Genomic DNA, 13,077 nt, shown 5'->3' with positions numbered 1-13,077 from the left:
ATAAACATCAGGCTAAAAACTAAATTAAAGATTTTTGGAGTTTTATTTACATTTTAGTTATTTATTTAGAATGTTTGTCCAAGAGATGCCGGGGAGAGAGAGGGAGTTTGTTCCAAAGCTTTCTGCTGTTTTTACACCCTCAATCTGATAGGAGAGAGACTCATTTAGCTGTGAGTTTCAAGTGAGAGTGGGTAGGGTAGGGTGTGGTTTGGAGTTGGGCCTACATGTCTATCTTGTTTGGCACAGTTTATCATTAACTGTTTTCACGGAACAATTTGTAAGCAGCTTGTTTCCTAACGGACACACCCAGCGGTGAGTCCTTTCAGATGCAGACTCGCTGTTGAAGGGGCTCTACGTTAGAACTATAGGTTATAACCAGTCTATGGTTATAACCCACTCCCCCTCATCACTCGTTGGTTTGGAACAGCACTTAATGTTGCGAGAACACGCAAACGGAGGGGTAGTGTGTAGGTGGCGGTTTGGAATTGGGCAAAAATCCATGGAGTGAAGAATGCTAGCAGAAGTTTAGCTTAGCGCGCTAGCTCCACATAGACGGTGACGGAACTTGACTACACAGCGTTCATTGCAGAGACCAATCTGTATTATTTGTCAGGGGAAAACCGTCAAAACACCTATCTGAATGGAGTTTGCGGTGTTTATGGCTTAAGAAACGTCTGGAATATCTCCCCCACGAAGCTAAGGATGTTAGCTTTCTAGCTCGAGACGGACGAGAACGTAGCCTAGCAAACACAGCTTTCACTGGAGGAAAGGTTGCTGTGATTTGATAGAAACATGTCTAAAGTTGAAACACTGAGAGCTTTTGTCAACGAGCGGCTCACTGCAGCTGCTGAGGAGATATTCGAGCTGTTTGAGAGGACGATAGCAGAGGAACTGGAGTCAACTTTAAAGGAGAATCAGCGACAACAGAAGCTACTGGACGCCATTTTGAACCCAGAAGTCCGGCTATACAGAACAGGTTTGTCAAGTAGTGTTATTGTTTTTCAGACGTGGGAAGTAACTAAGTACATTTACTCAAGTACCATTTTGAGATACTTGTAATTTACTTGAATACATTTCCTTTTTATGCTGCTTTGTACTTCTACTCCACTTCAGGTAAGAGGTAAATTGTGTACTTTTACTCCACAACATGTATTTAATACCTTTAGTTACTTCACAGATCTGGATGAATGATGTGAAATATAATCAAGTGTTGAATCAGACTTTAGTTCCACCTGGAGTAAATCCACCAGCTACCCTGCAGTATACAAAGTACTTCAAACTAGCTGCACCTTTACCAGCTTTGAGAACACTTTCATGATCAATCATTATAAAACATATCATATATATTATTCTGAAATGGACCAATCTGCACAACGACTACTTTTACTGTCGCTACTTTCATTATATTTTTGATGAGAATACTTTTCTACTTTCACTTGAGGAACATTTTGAATGCAGGACTTTACTGTAACAGAGTATTCCCTACACTCTGGTACTTCTACTTTTACTCAAGTACAAGATCTGAGTACTTCTACTTTACTCAAGTACAAGATCTGAGTACTTCTACTTTTACTGAAGTTCACAATCTGAGTACTTCTACTTTTACTGAAGTTCACAATCTGAGTACTTCTACTTTTACTGAAGTTCACAATCTGAGTACTTCTCCCACCTCTGTTGTTTTTAATCTTTACACTTGAAATGGCTGCTGGGAAGACGAGTGCTGGAGGGAGTAATCAGGTCAGTTGCTAAAGTAAAAGACACTGAAAGTAATCTGTTACAAGCAGTGGAGGACATTAACTCAATGACACATTTAAAATCATTCCAATGTATACATAGGCCTGTCAAGATAATTAATTTAGTTGGACGATACATTTTCCCGGAAATAATTGCGATTAACGATAATATTGTCGGCACCGCTGTAAGACCATTTTAGACCACTGACATAATGATAATATATAATAATAATTCAAGTACATCCTTTCAAACATAACTTTTTATTGAACATTCAACATTGCAAATGAAATGTGAAATAATATTCAAATATATAAATTGTATATAATAAATAAAACGAATAAATTAAATTATAGAAAACGAATTAAATCACACACAACCAAAACAATAAATTAAATAGACTCAGGCTCTGTCTGTCTAAATAAATAAATATGAGCACACATTGTTTCACAGGCAAAAAAACCCTCCTTAAAACAACAGTCAAGTGTACAGTCCACTGTCCATACAAAGACCACATCTGTATTTCAAAGATTTCGAGCAAGGAACACCTACATGTTTGCATTGTCGTTAGGGCTGTGCATCTTCACTGGTCTCACGATTCAATTACGATTATCCTGTCTTCGATTCGATATCCCGATGCATACCAATGCGTTGCTTCCTCAATTTTCTATATTACTGCACATGGCTTCTTTTTCATCAATGAATACATGCAGTAAATACATATGAACTCCCTTTTTATTATTTATAAAGTGCTTCAGAAATCAATAACATAAATGTCTTGACATTAATTTATAAACCAAAATAAATCAATTGCATAGCTCTAGCCTTCCTATACAGTATCTGTGTGTGAAATTGTTCCATCCTCAAAAACAAAAAACTATGCTTCTGCGGTCTAGCTGCAGCTTCTAGCAACGGCCTTCTGTTTAAAAAAGGACACTGAATGTCCTGTGGCATCACACACAGGACTTGAGTCTGAACACAGCAGACAACAGGAGTATTTACAACAGCATATAACAACTAAAATACTGCATGCGGGTGCCTTTACATTCTCTGTCTTACTGTTACATGAATCCCATGATTGTATGAGACTAAGTTATCTTCATCATATCTCAATCAGTGATTAAGTGAATAATAAAGTTTCTATCAGGTTACTATCAGCCTGTCACTCATTATTTTCAGGGAGGGGGCGGGGTTTGGAGCAGCAGAGAGGAGACGGTGATCGCGGAAGCTTTCCTCCTGCCTTCACAAACTTTACACACGTATCGTCTGTAAATAGCAAGAAGACATTCATACTCTGCAATCCAAGACTTAACTAAATCCACCAAAAACCTGACATGATTGGAACGCCTGTATTTCTTTAAAACATAAACCCTGTGTCTCTGAGCCGCAGCGACACGGAGTGATTCAGAGCGGGTCCTTCTGCTGTTGGTTCTGGACTGGTGTTCTTGTGTTGGTGGATAAAGCAGACCGCTCCGTGTTTGGTGTCCCTGTGCCGTTGTCACGTCTGTTCCCTGATCTCTGCGGCACCGACCGATTAGATATTCAAGTGACATAAGTAACGTTATTGTAAAGCCGTGGCCGGAAAATCAGGAAGCAACGTTACTACGCTATAATCGATTATGTTCTGTCACTGCATCGATGCAGAATCGTCCACGTCCGCATCGTAGAAACGATTAATTTCAACACCCCTAATTGTCGGGCAAATGCATCTTTGATTACAAACTGTCGGGAAGGTGGGGCCTCTCCATCTCCAGCTGCCGTGTTTGCTCCCAGCTGGGGAAACGGAATGAGGTGGTTGTGTGTTTCAGTTTAAGGTTGGTCGTATTGCTAGCTTTTGTTGCTTCCTTTTTAAAACAAATGCGACACACCGCCCGGCTCATTCAAGTCCGTAGGTTCGCCTCGTTCATTTGGCCTAAATCCAAAATATTCCCACACTGGAGATGTGGTATTAGGTTTTGCAACCACTTCCATTTAACTTCAAATTCCCCTCGAGTAAGTCACACGTTGTCTCCTGCTTGTCTCTATATTATTCATTTGGCTGCAACACTGCTGAGTGTCCTGACCTGGCTGTGTGTGAGCCCCGCCCCTCGCGAAATAATATGACAGTAAAATAACAGTTCAAAGTTTATGTTTTGTTAGAATAAAGTTGTGTTTAATAGTTATTGGTTATGTTTATATTATTGTACCATATACTGATCTCTATCCAATCGGTGTTGGGATTTGTTTTTATAGTTGTAAGGTATTTGGTTATTCATACTTGTGTACATATTCATAATAAGTATATATTACTTGTCTGCATGGGCGTCACTTTGTTTCAAAAGTGGTTGGGACACTTCTTTTAAATTAAACTATATTGCGCGCCACCCTTTTTTTGGTCCTTACTATTATCTGGTAGCACCTGCTGTGTCGAGAGGATTCACAGTCAGGCTACAGACGGTTTGGAAGGAACCATTATATAAATGTGTGGCGAATTATCGCTGTCTTTCTTATAGAGTCTTGATCACGCCCGTTCTCCACAGTGATGCAAATGCACACGCACATGTTGTGAAAACTATGTTTGCAAACCAAAGCCCTGCAGGCGTCTGGGGGATTCTCTTTTAACATGTCAAGTAGGGCTGTGCAATTTAATCGATCCTGCGATATATATCGATATTTAGTTTTCCGGGAAAGTATCGATATTTCAGCCGCGGGTATCGATACATTAAGTCTGATAACTGTGTTCGTTATTCTCGCGTCCAGGAGAGAAGCTTTAAAAAGGAGACTAATTGAGTCTCTGAGAAGGTTCAAATTGATACTTTAATTAATAAAAAGCGTGGTAATGTTACAAGCAGAAGATGGTTCAGTCAGAAAAACAGCTGTGTTCTGGCTCTCCTGAGCGAAGGGAAGAGAGCGAGCTCCACCTTTCCAGCTGTTAAATATCCTCTGCTGGCTCCTCCCTGTGGGCCGGTTGGCGGTGCTGGGGGCCGGCCCTCCACGTCTCCAATGTTCATTGTTGCGCATTACAGAGGATTCAGACATTGTACATTAAATATATAACTAAACACGCCTTTCCTCCTCCTTATCTCTTTCATGACTTTTCATTTAATACATTTTAAACGCTGTAATCAATACTCCAAAAATACCTCACGGCTGGTATCATTTCCGGATGTTGTCTCATGCTACCCACGTCTGTAAACAAACGTATTCAAATAAACTGTACCTTCATTTAATATTTAGCAATAATAATATCTCGACGTCTATAGTTGTAGTGTTGAAATCAGTAGGTTTCGGTGTGCAACACAGTAACAAGTCCCATTCAAATCCCCCGTGTTCCGCCACCTGCTGCACCTTTTAATTCTCCATTTTCCATTGTGATACTGCACTTTATGTACTTACGTACAAAGGCTTGTAAGCTACAGTTTGTACTGTTTCAATAAATGAAACAAATTTTCTCACCACATCTTTTGATTCATTTTGTCCAGCATTTGCAAGCTGCATTAGGCTGCTGTCAGAGCCATATATTGTATAATTGATGCTTTCAGTTTTCAGTTGAATTAATTCAATCCAAGTCAATGGAACACTCACAAGATGTCACCAAAATCACTGTCGTGGCTTCCTTCCTTGTTTTTCCATCAAGCCACTAGATGCCTTAAACAGACAGTTCTAACTTGTTTCTTTCCTTAAAGATCAAATGCAAAGGTTTTTTTATAATTGCCAGTGAAATCATATAGCTACAACACTATCTAAGATATTGCAGTATTAAAATCGGAGATAATATGCGTCTGGCAATGCGCAATATTTATTTTGTTCAACCCCCAACACCAAGTCCGACGATTTATTTTCTCAGCCGCTCCTCCGCAAGATGGCGTCGCGTGACGTCACAGTGGCCAAACAAACAAACCTTGGCTTATCGCTCACAGCTGCTTCCGCCGATAGTACAATTTAGTTTCGTTATCATGTCTGATTCTGAGTAGACTATAGACTAAAAGCTTTAGGAATCAAAACTATAACATATAATAAGTACCCTGTATCAAGATTGATGCAAAACAAGTGACGTTTGACCTTTTTAGAGAGGTTTAGAAAAATAAAGTCCAGGCGGACTCACCACTTATCCTAGCTCCACATCCAACACATTGTTTATGATCGTAAAGACACATAATCTAACGGTGCCCGCCTCTATAAGCACCCACTCGGCTGAAAGAAAAGAAAGCATGGCGGAGGGCTTTTTTGATGCATAGGCCTAATGAAGTGGTTAGAAGAATGTTGGGTTTTCTAAGTGCTCACAGTCACTTTTAATTGCGCGGGGGGCATTTTTAATTGGGCCAGGAGGAATAATAGTGGATTTAATCCCTATCATAATGCATATTGTTCACACTTTTCCGTTATGAGTGGAGGAGCGATGAATGAGCTGCAGATAAACTACAATGCTAACAGTGAATTAGCCCCAAGCTAAAAATGCTAACCTATTACTGCACCGAAATCACACCTAGCGCCCTTATTACTTATCCTAGCTCCACATCCAACACATTGTTTATGATCGTAAAAACACAGAATCTAACGGTGCCCACCTCTATAAGCAATAAAACTTAAATTCCGTTATCTGCGTTATCTGCTGTGCTCCGTGCGCTTTGAAATCTAATCAAAAGTTGTTTACCTCAATTCTTTGGCGTTTCTGCATCGCCCGGCTCTTTCGTTCTTTCAGTGGTTTCTTGTGCTGAAATGTGGAGGGGACGGCTCCGGGTTTCAGCCTCCGACGTGCTATTAATGCTTCTCCACCAACAGACTTCATGATAGCAGGATCAACGTCGTATGCATCACACGCGAAGTGGTCAGAACACAACTTGCTCCATTTTGTCGGTTGCCATCCAACACGATTCACTAAAAAAAATCAATTTTTTGCGGATGATTTGGTCTTTGGGAAATGCATGCAAAACTCTCCCAGATCCCGCACCGTTCGTACAACAAAAAGCTCAACAATAACCCATGTTAATTCAGTTTTCTTTTCGAAAAACATGTGACCGAGACTGCCGAGTCGGGATGTTTGGTCCAGAGACTGTTTGGCCACTATTACGTCACGCGCGCGGAGGCTGCTGGGAATTACATGTCAGAAATTCAGACGGCTTTGGGTGGAGTTTTGGATCAATAAAAAGCATTTTTTTTGGGTGTATTATCTCGATTTAAATAAAATAAAAAATACAGGCAGTCTTAAAAACAAAATTTCTATAAAAATGTAGCATATTTGGAAGCTTTGCATTTGATCTTTAAAGTACTCACAGTTTGAAGTGTTGCTTGGCCTCCGATGGTTTAGAAGATGTTGCGATGTATTTGCTCAAAATAAAATAACAAACTTTTGCACGTGCAACAAAGAAAAATAGGCCTTTACAATATTCAAAAGAAATAGGCAAAACTCAAATAAAACAACGCAACTTAGGTATTCTTTCTTTCTTGATAACTTCACAACTTAAAGGGTACTTGTACGGTTTGTGTGTACGGTTACGAGTACGGTTAAAAACTGTTCCCGACGGCGTCTCTCAACAGGTTGCCCATCACTGTGGCGTTAGCCCAGGCGCCGTGGGAATTGTAGTCCTTTATAGTGCGTTGACTACAGACGTCACAATTAGGTGGCCTTTCTTATCAAATCAAATTACTGGCTCTAACAATCACACTGTCCCTTTAAAATCTTTCAGAAAATGATATAAGTGAATCGTATCGTTGGCTGAATATCGTGATATATATCGTATTGTGAGCTGAATATCGTGTATCGTATCGTGAGATTAGTGTATCGCTACAGCCCTAATGTCAAGTACGCATTCTGGTTATCTTTGACAATAACACAAAGCAAAAAGACTACGTTTACTTAAGGAAACAGGCCAAACAACATTCCTGCATGTTTCTGAGTCATTTGAGAGTCAGTAGAGTAAGGAGGCTTCTTTTTTTTTTAAAGCTGCAAAGCGGGATCAATGTATTTTTTTTGTGTACATTTTTAAAGTGTATTAACATCTTGACACTAAACCAGTGTTCTTATTTATTACATGTCTTTGTGCACGCTGTTTCTCAGAACATTTACAAGTTGTGCTTTTAGAAAGTCGTGGGGACAAAATTGGCCGTCTATGGTTGTCTGACGGATTACGTTCTTTATCATATTAAAAACGATGTATCTCAAGATGCGTTGGAGTTAAACTGAAGGGAGAAAGGTTCTGGACCTCCATGGTCTTCCATGGTTTCCTGTTTTTGTAAACACAGACACATTTGTTGATACAGACATTTTCAACACAGGTCCAGATGCAGAAGAGTTCTTATGAGGCATATTCCTCTTTATCAGATCAGAGAACAAACCCGATGTTGGCATTCATATATTTGTTTTGCAGACGCTCTCTCCGACCATGTTTTGAACCATGTTCACAACCACATTTATATCTATTGGTTATATAAGAGTAGACACTAGGGCTGGGAATCGCCAGGCTCCCTACGATACGATACTATCGCGATACGTAAGCCACGATACGATAGTATTGCGATCCTACGGTATGCTAAGTATTGCGATACGATATATTGCAAATCACATGGCTCATATCCATATCCATGTCCGTCTTCCCTTCCTGGTTAAAACATGTATTTGCAATATGAATAGTTTATTTAAATAACCCAATTTGTGTTCTTTGAACCTAAAAAGGAGATGGCATTGTTTTTGTTACTTTCATTGCAATTGTATACATGTATTAACTAGGGCTGTCAAGTTAACGCGTTAATAACGCGTTAACGCAAAACAAAATTAACGCCCACTAATTATTTTAACGCGATTAACGCATGTGTATTTTTTTTCCTCGGCCGCCCCGTAGTTTCAGAGCGCATCGAGTTTAAAATACCATCTACAAGCTGATGCTGACAGCCCCGCTCCTGCCGCCCGCTTGTGGCAGACCAGACTTCCACGCTCACCGGCAGGCACCGACTGGCTGTTGGGAGGACCGGGAGGGTGTGTGTATGTGTGGCTCGAGCGAGCGAGAGAGAGACCTTACGTGCATTGTTGTTGTTAGCATCTGATGCTAGCTAGCTGCGCTAACGGATATGGAGCTGTTTAAATGAAAACAGAGGAGCGACATTTCGCCACAACTGCGCCGAGCACTTGACTTTATGCAGGAAGCCAGACAGTGGGACATTGTACGAGAAGTCAGCACACTCAGCACGGATAGTGCGCAACATGATTGCAGCGTCCAGGCAGCTCCCGTTCGAGCATATGCCTTGAGTTGCACATAGCTCCAACGATCCATCACACACACACACACACACACACACACACACACACACACACACACACACACACACACACACACACACACACACACACAAAACTTGAAAAATATTCCTCTAAGGTACATTTAGAACAGATCAAACATGTGCGATTAACTATGGACAATCATGCGATTAATCGCGATTACATATTTTAATCGACTGACAGCCCTAGTATTAACGTAACTTCCTGTTTTATATACGACCATCTTTCGGAGGGATATGCTACAGTTTATATAAAAAAATATCGATACTTGGCATCCGTGTATTGATACAATATCGCCACGCAAAGTATCGCGATGCTATGTTGTATCGATTATTTCCCCCACCCCTAGTACACACAGTGGGGAGATTTCTCATTAAATTGATAATAAATGATTGAGTGTTAACATGAAATTAGAGTCTTCTAACATGTCTGCATTCATGTCATTGATCTCCACAGATACCCAGCAGGAGGAGTGTAGCCTCAGTGTTGTAGAGGAGGACCCAGAGCCCCCCCACATTAAAGAGGAAGAGGATGAACTCTGGTCCAGTCTGCAGATAGACCAGGAAGTGGCTGATACTTACCTCCCTTTCACTTCTGTGAAGAGTGAAGAAGAGGATGAAGAGAAGGCTCAGTCCTCCTCACCGCTTCATGAAATCAAGACTGAGAATAACCAAGAGGTAGAGAAAACAGAAACTGATGAAGAGGAGTGTGAAGGATCAGATCCATATGATCCTTTACAACCAGCTACTCAATACACAAGTTCACACTCTGAGTACGAGACTGACGACAGTAGAAATTGGGAGAAACCCGATTTAAACCCTCTGCAAGACAATGAAGTACCCGGAAGTGGCATTGAGGGGGATGATGGGTGTGCGAGAAGCTTTGTGCATGAGGGGAATCTGCAGAAACACACTGGAGAGACACTTTATAGTTGCACCTTCTGTGATTTCACATCTGCGAAAAGGTCAGGTTTGACCAAACACCTCAAAGTTCACAGTGAAGCAAAACCTCAAAGCTGCTCAGTTTGTCAACAAACATTTAAAAGGAGAGGTGAGTTGGTGTCGCACATGAGAATCCACTCAGGGGAGAAACCATTCAGTTGTCCTGTTTGTGGGAAAGGTTTCGCATTCAAGTCTATTCTGAATAGACACTATACTGTCCACACAGGGGAGAGACGAGTCAGCTGCTCAGTTTGTAGTAAAACATTTGCAACAGTAGGCAATCTGAGAACACACCTGATCCTCCACACAGGGGAGAAACCATTCAAGTGTAAGGTTTGTGGAAAAAGATTCGCCGACGGGTCGAATCTGAAAAAACACTCAACTGCTCACGATGGAGAGAAACCATTCAGTTGCGCAGTTTGTGATAAAAGTTTCACATACAAGTCAATTCTGAATAAACACGTCCACCTCCACACAGGGGAGAAAGAATTCAGCTGTTCACTTTGTAGTAAAACATTCGCAACACGTGGCAATCTGACACAACACTCAACTGTCCACTCCGGGGAGAAACCGTTCAGTTGTACGCTTTGCAGTAAATCCTTCACCCACAAATCAAGTCTGAGAAAACACTTGATTGTCCACACGGGGGAGAAACCATTCAGTTGTTCACTTTGTGGAAAACACTTTGCACAAATGACAAATCTGACACAACACTCAATTGTCCACTCCGGCCAGAAACCATTCAGTTGTACGGTTTGTGGTAAAGGCTTCACCCACAGTTCCAATCTGAGACAACATGCAACTGTCCACACCGAGGAGAAACCATACAGCTGCTCAGTTTGCAAGACAGGTTTCACTCGGGTGTTCAATTTAAATAAACACAAGTGTGCTGGTGAGAGAAGCAAAATAGAGTGAAGTTGCAGAGATGTTTTTCACGTTTTATTTTGCTGCAGATATGTTTAATAGAGTGGTGCAGTGTAGAGTCCTAAAACCCTGAAATGAATTAGCATTTTACCACTTCGTCTCAGAGCCAATGGGTTTTTTGAACATGTTTTTGGAATATAGCTGGAAATAAGGTCTGTGGTTGAGACACATTGAAGAGACGGATCACGTTTTGTTCTACGACATTAAATCATCAGCAGTGACCCCACTGGTGATTTCTGAAGAGTTGACGTGTCTGAAAAACGATGGTTGTTACCAAGTGGCTGAATAGGACTACAGAAGTCGTGGAGGCCGTTGTACGTCATTACGCCGAACACGTAAACACTCCTCTAAGTTTGTTTGCCCTGTTCAGCGTGAAAGCAAGTCCCTGCCTCCTGCAGAGTGTTGAAACAAACGCTTCAACTTGTACCATTTAGAATCTATATGGATCTTAAGTTGGCGTGACGTTGAAGTCGTGCTGCTGTACTCGGCTGTAGTTCCTTTATAGCATCACGTTAGCATTATACATCCATGGTCTAGTACAGGGGTATTCAACTAAAATTCAACGAGGTCCAGTTAGAGAAAATCTCCCCATGCAAAGGTCCGGAACATCAAAATGTCTAACTTGCTTTATGAATTTGTGCGATATATATTGAAGTAGCTGTAGCTTTATCAACAACTGACTGCCAATCAAAAAAAGAAAGTACAATTTTAAAAACAACAATATTTATTGTCAATTAACATTGGACTACACAGATATACAGTAAATACTGTGGATATGTGTAATGCTCCTCTCTGGCTGCATTTACAATAAAATAGCTTTTGAAAATGTGTGCATCTTAAAAGTGCTTAATTTTAGATAAATAAAATAACCGCGGCCACAGGTGGACCGCGGTCCACCTGTGGCCATCCCCTGCTTTATAGCATAACGTTAGCATTTTGCTTCCGGGGATTAGATTTACGATTAGAACATTATAAAAGTAGACATGTGGATATTATCCGGCTGAATAAAACGTGCATTTATCAAACAGGTTCGTTTTCCACAAACCTTATTTACAGCTATTTTCCAAAATCTTATGGAGAAATCCCGCTTTTTTGCCAGCAGCTTACTTCAGATGGCCTACAAAAATGCGTCTTCCCTGGACCGCTCTATGGTGTTGGGTTATACATGCTGTGTGAGTTGAGTGTAAATAAAGAATCGCAGAAATTCAACCTTGATGGTTTTCTTGTTTTTACTTTGCTTTTACTTTACTAGTCGGTTCAATCAACAGAGCAGTACAAAGAATAATGGAAATGTAATTACACACCGTTATGTTAATGTGAATATTATTTAGCCTTTGCAACCATATACATGCACTAAAACCTATAGAATACACTAGAGGAGAGGGAAAAGCCCAACAAGCATGATAGGGCCTCTTTAAGACACAACATGTCCTTTTCTTGTGATCACTTCTCAATTCAACAACTTATATTCATTACACGCTTAAGGAAATTAGATTTTGAATTTGATGGATGTAGAAATTAATAGCGTTGGTGGAGCAGTCTCTCTTTTTAAATTAATCTCTTCTTGGAAACCTTTTTATATTTTAATACATATATATATCTTTATAAATGGAGCAGTGCTACTCAGCTAATTTGCTTACAAGGGATAGTCCTGGGATTTTGTTGGGAGAGGTGAGATAGAGGGGGGCGAGGTGACACCATCTTCATCCCACCTGTGAGGCAGCCCAGTTTTCCCACTGACTTGTTGGTACTGGTTAATCATTCCTCTCCCCTCCCTCACTCAGACTCTAGCAAACCTCCTCATTTGGAAAGGAGCTCCTCGTGTTGTCAGACATGTTGAGGATTATCCCCTTTTTGTTCCTCGTGCTTTGCGGTCCGGTTCTCGGTGGGCCGCAGACAAACTTCCACGGAAACATGACGGACCAGGAGCTGTTCTGGGGAACCGACCAGTGCGACTTCTCCGTGGTGGTTCCTGCCGCCGGCCTCGAGTGTTTCTGGCACTTTGCTCACCGAGGAGAGAGGTTCTACCTGAGCTTCATGGTGAGCCCTCGACACGAAAGGAATGTTTCAACGTTTATTTTGACTTTTAAAGCCTCTGAAAGTGAGGTTTTTAAAAAGCCTTTGAGCATTTCAGATCATGATGGAAAGGAGCAGGAAGAAGGACGTCTTATTTTAATCATTACTCAAAGTTAGCTGGTGTTTCATCACAGCTGTGAAAAGTATTTGGTC

At 40.9% G+C, this 13,077-nt stretch overlaps 1 protein-coding gene across 1 annotated transcript; it reads left to right on the top strand.

Moving 5' to 3' along the window:
- The first annotated feature begins 263 nt into the window (after positions 1-263).
- LOC117541371 (gastrula zinc finger protein XlCGF57.1-like) lies at positions 264-11,103 on the top strand. Its single transcript, XM_034208504.1, has 2 exons — positions 264-976; positions 9,440-11,103. Exons 1-2 carry the CDS (start codon positions 793-795, stop codon positions 10,837-10,839), a joined length of 1,584 nt encoding a protein of 527 aa, XP_034064395.1. The 5' UTR covers positions 264-792; the 3' UTR covers positions 10,840-11,103.
- Positions 11,104-13,077: the final 1,974 nt, after the last annotated feature.

This window comes from Gymnodraco acuticeps, unplaced genomic scaffold (genome assembly GCF_902827175.1).
Source record: "Gymnodraco acuticeps unplaced genomic scaffold, fGymAcu1.1, whole genome shotgun sequence".
NCBI lineage: Eukaryota > Metazoa > Chordata > Actinopteri > Perciformes > Bathydraconidae > Gymnodraco > Gymnodraco acuticeps.
This window is presented reverse-complemented; position numbering and strand designations above follow the sequence as displayed.

Coding starts and splice junctions, on each gene's coding strand:
- LOC117541371 (XM_034208504.1), top strand. CDS start 793: ATGTCTAAAGTTGAAACACTGAGAGCTTTTGTCAACGAGCGGCTCACT. Junction 977..9,439: donor AGTCCGGCTATACAGAACAG/GTTTGTCAAGTA, acceptor TGATCTCCACAG/ATACCCAGCAGGAGGAGTGT.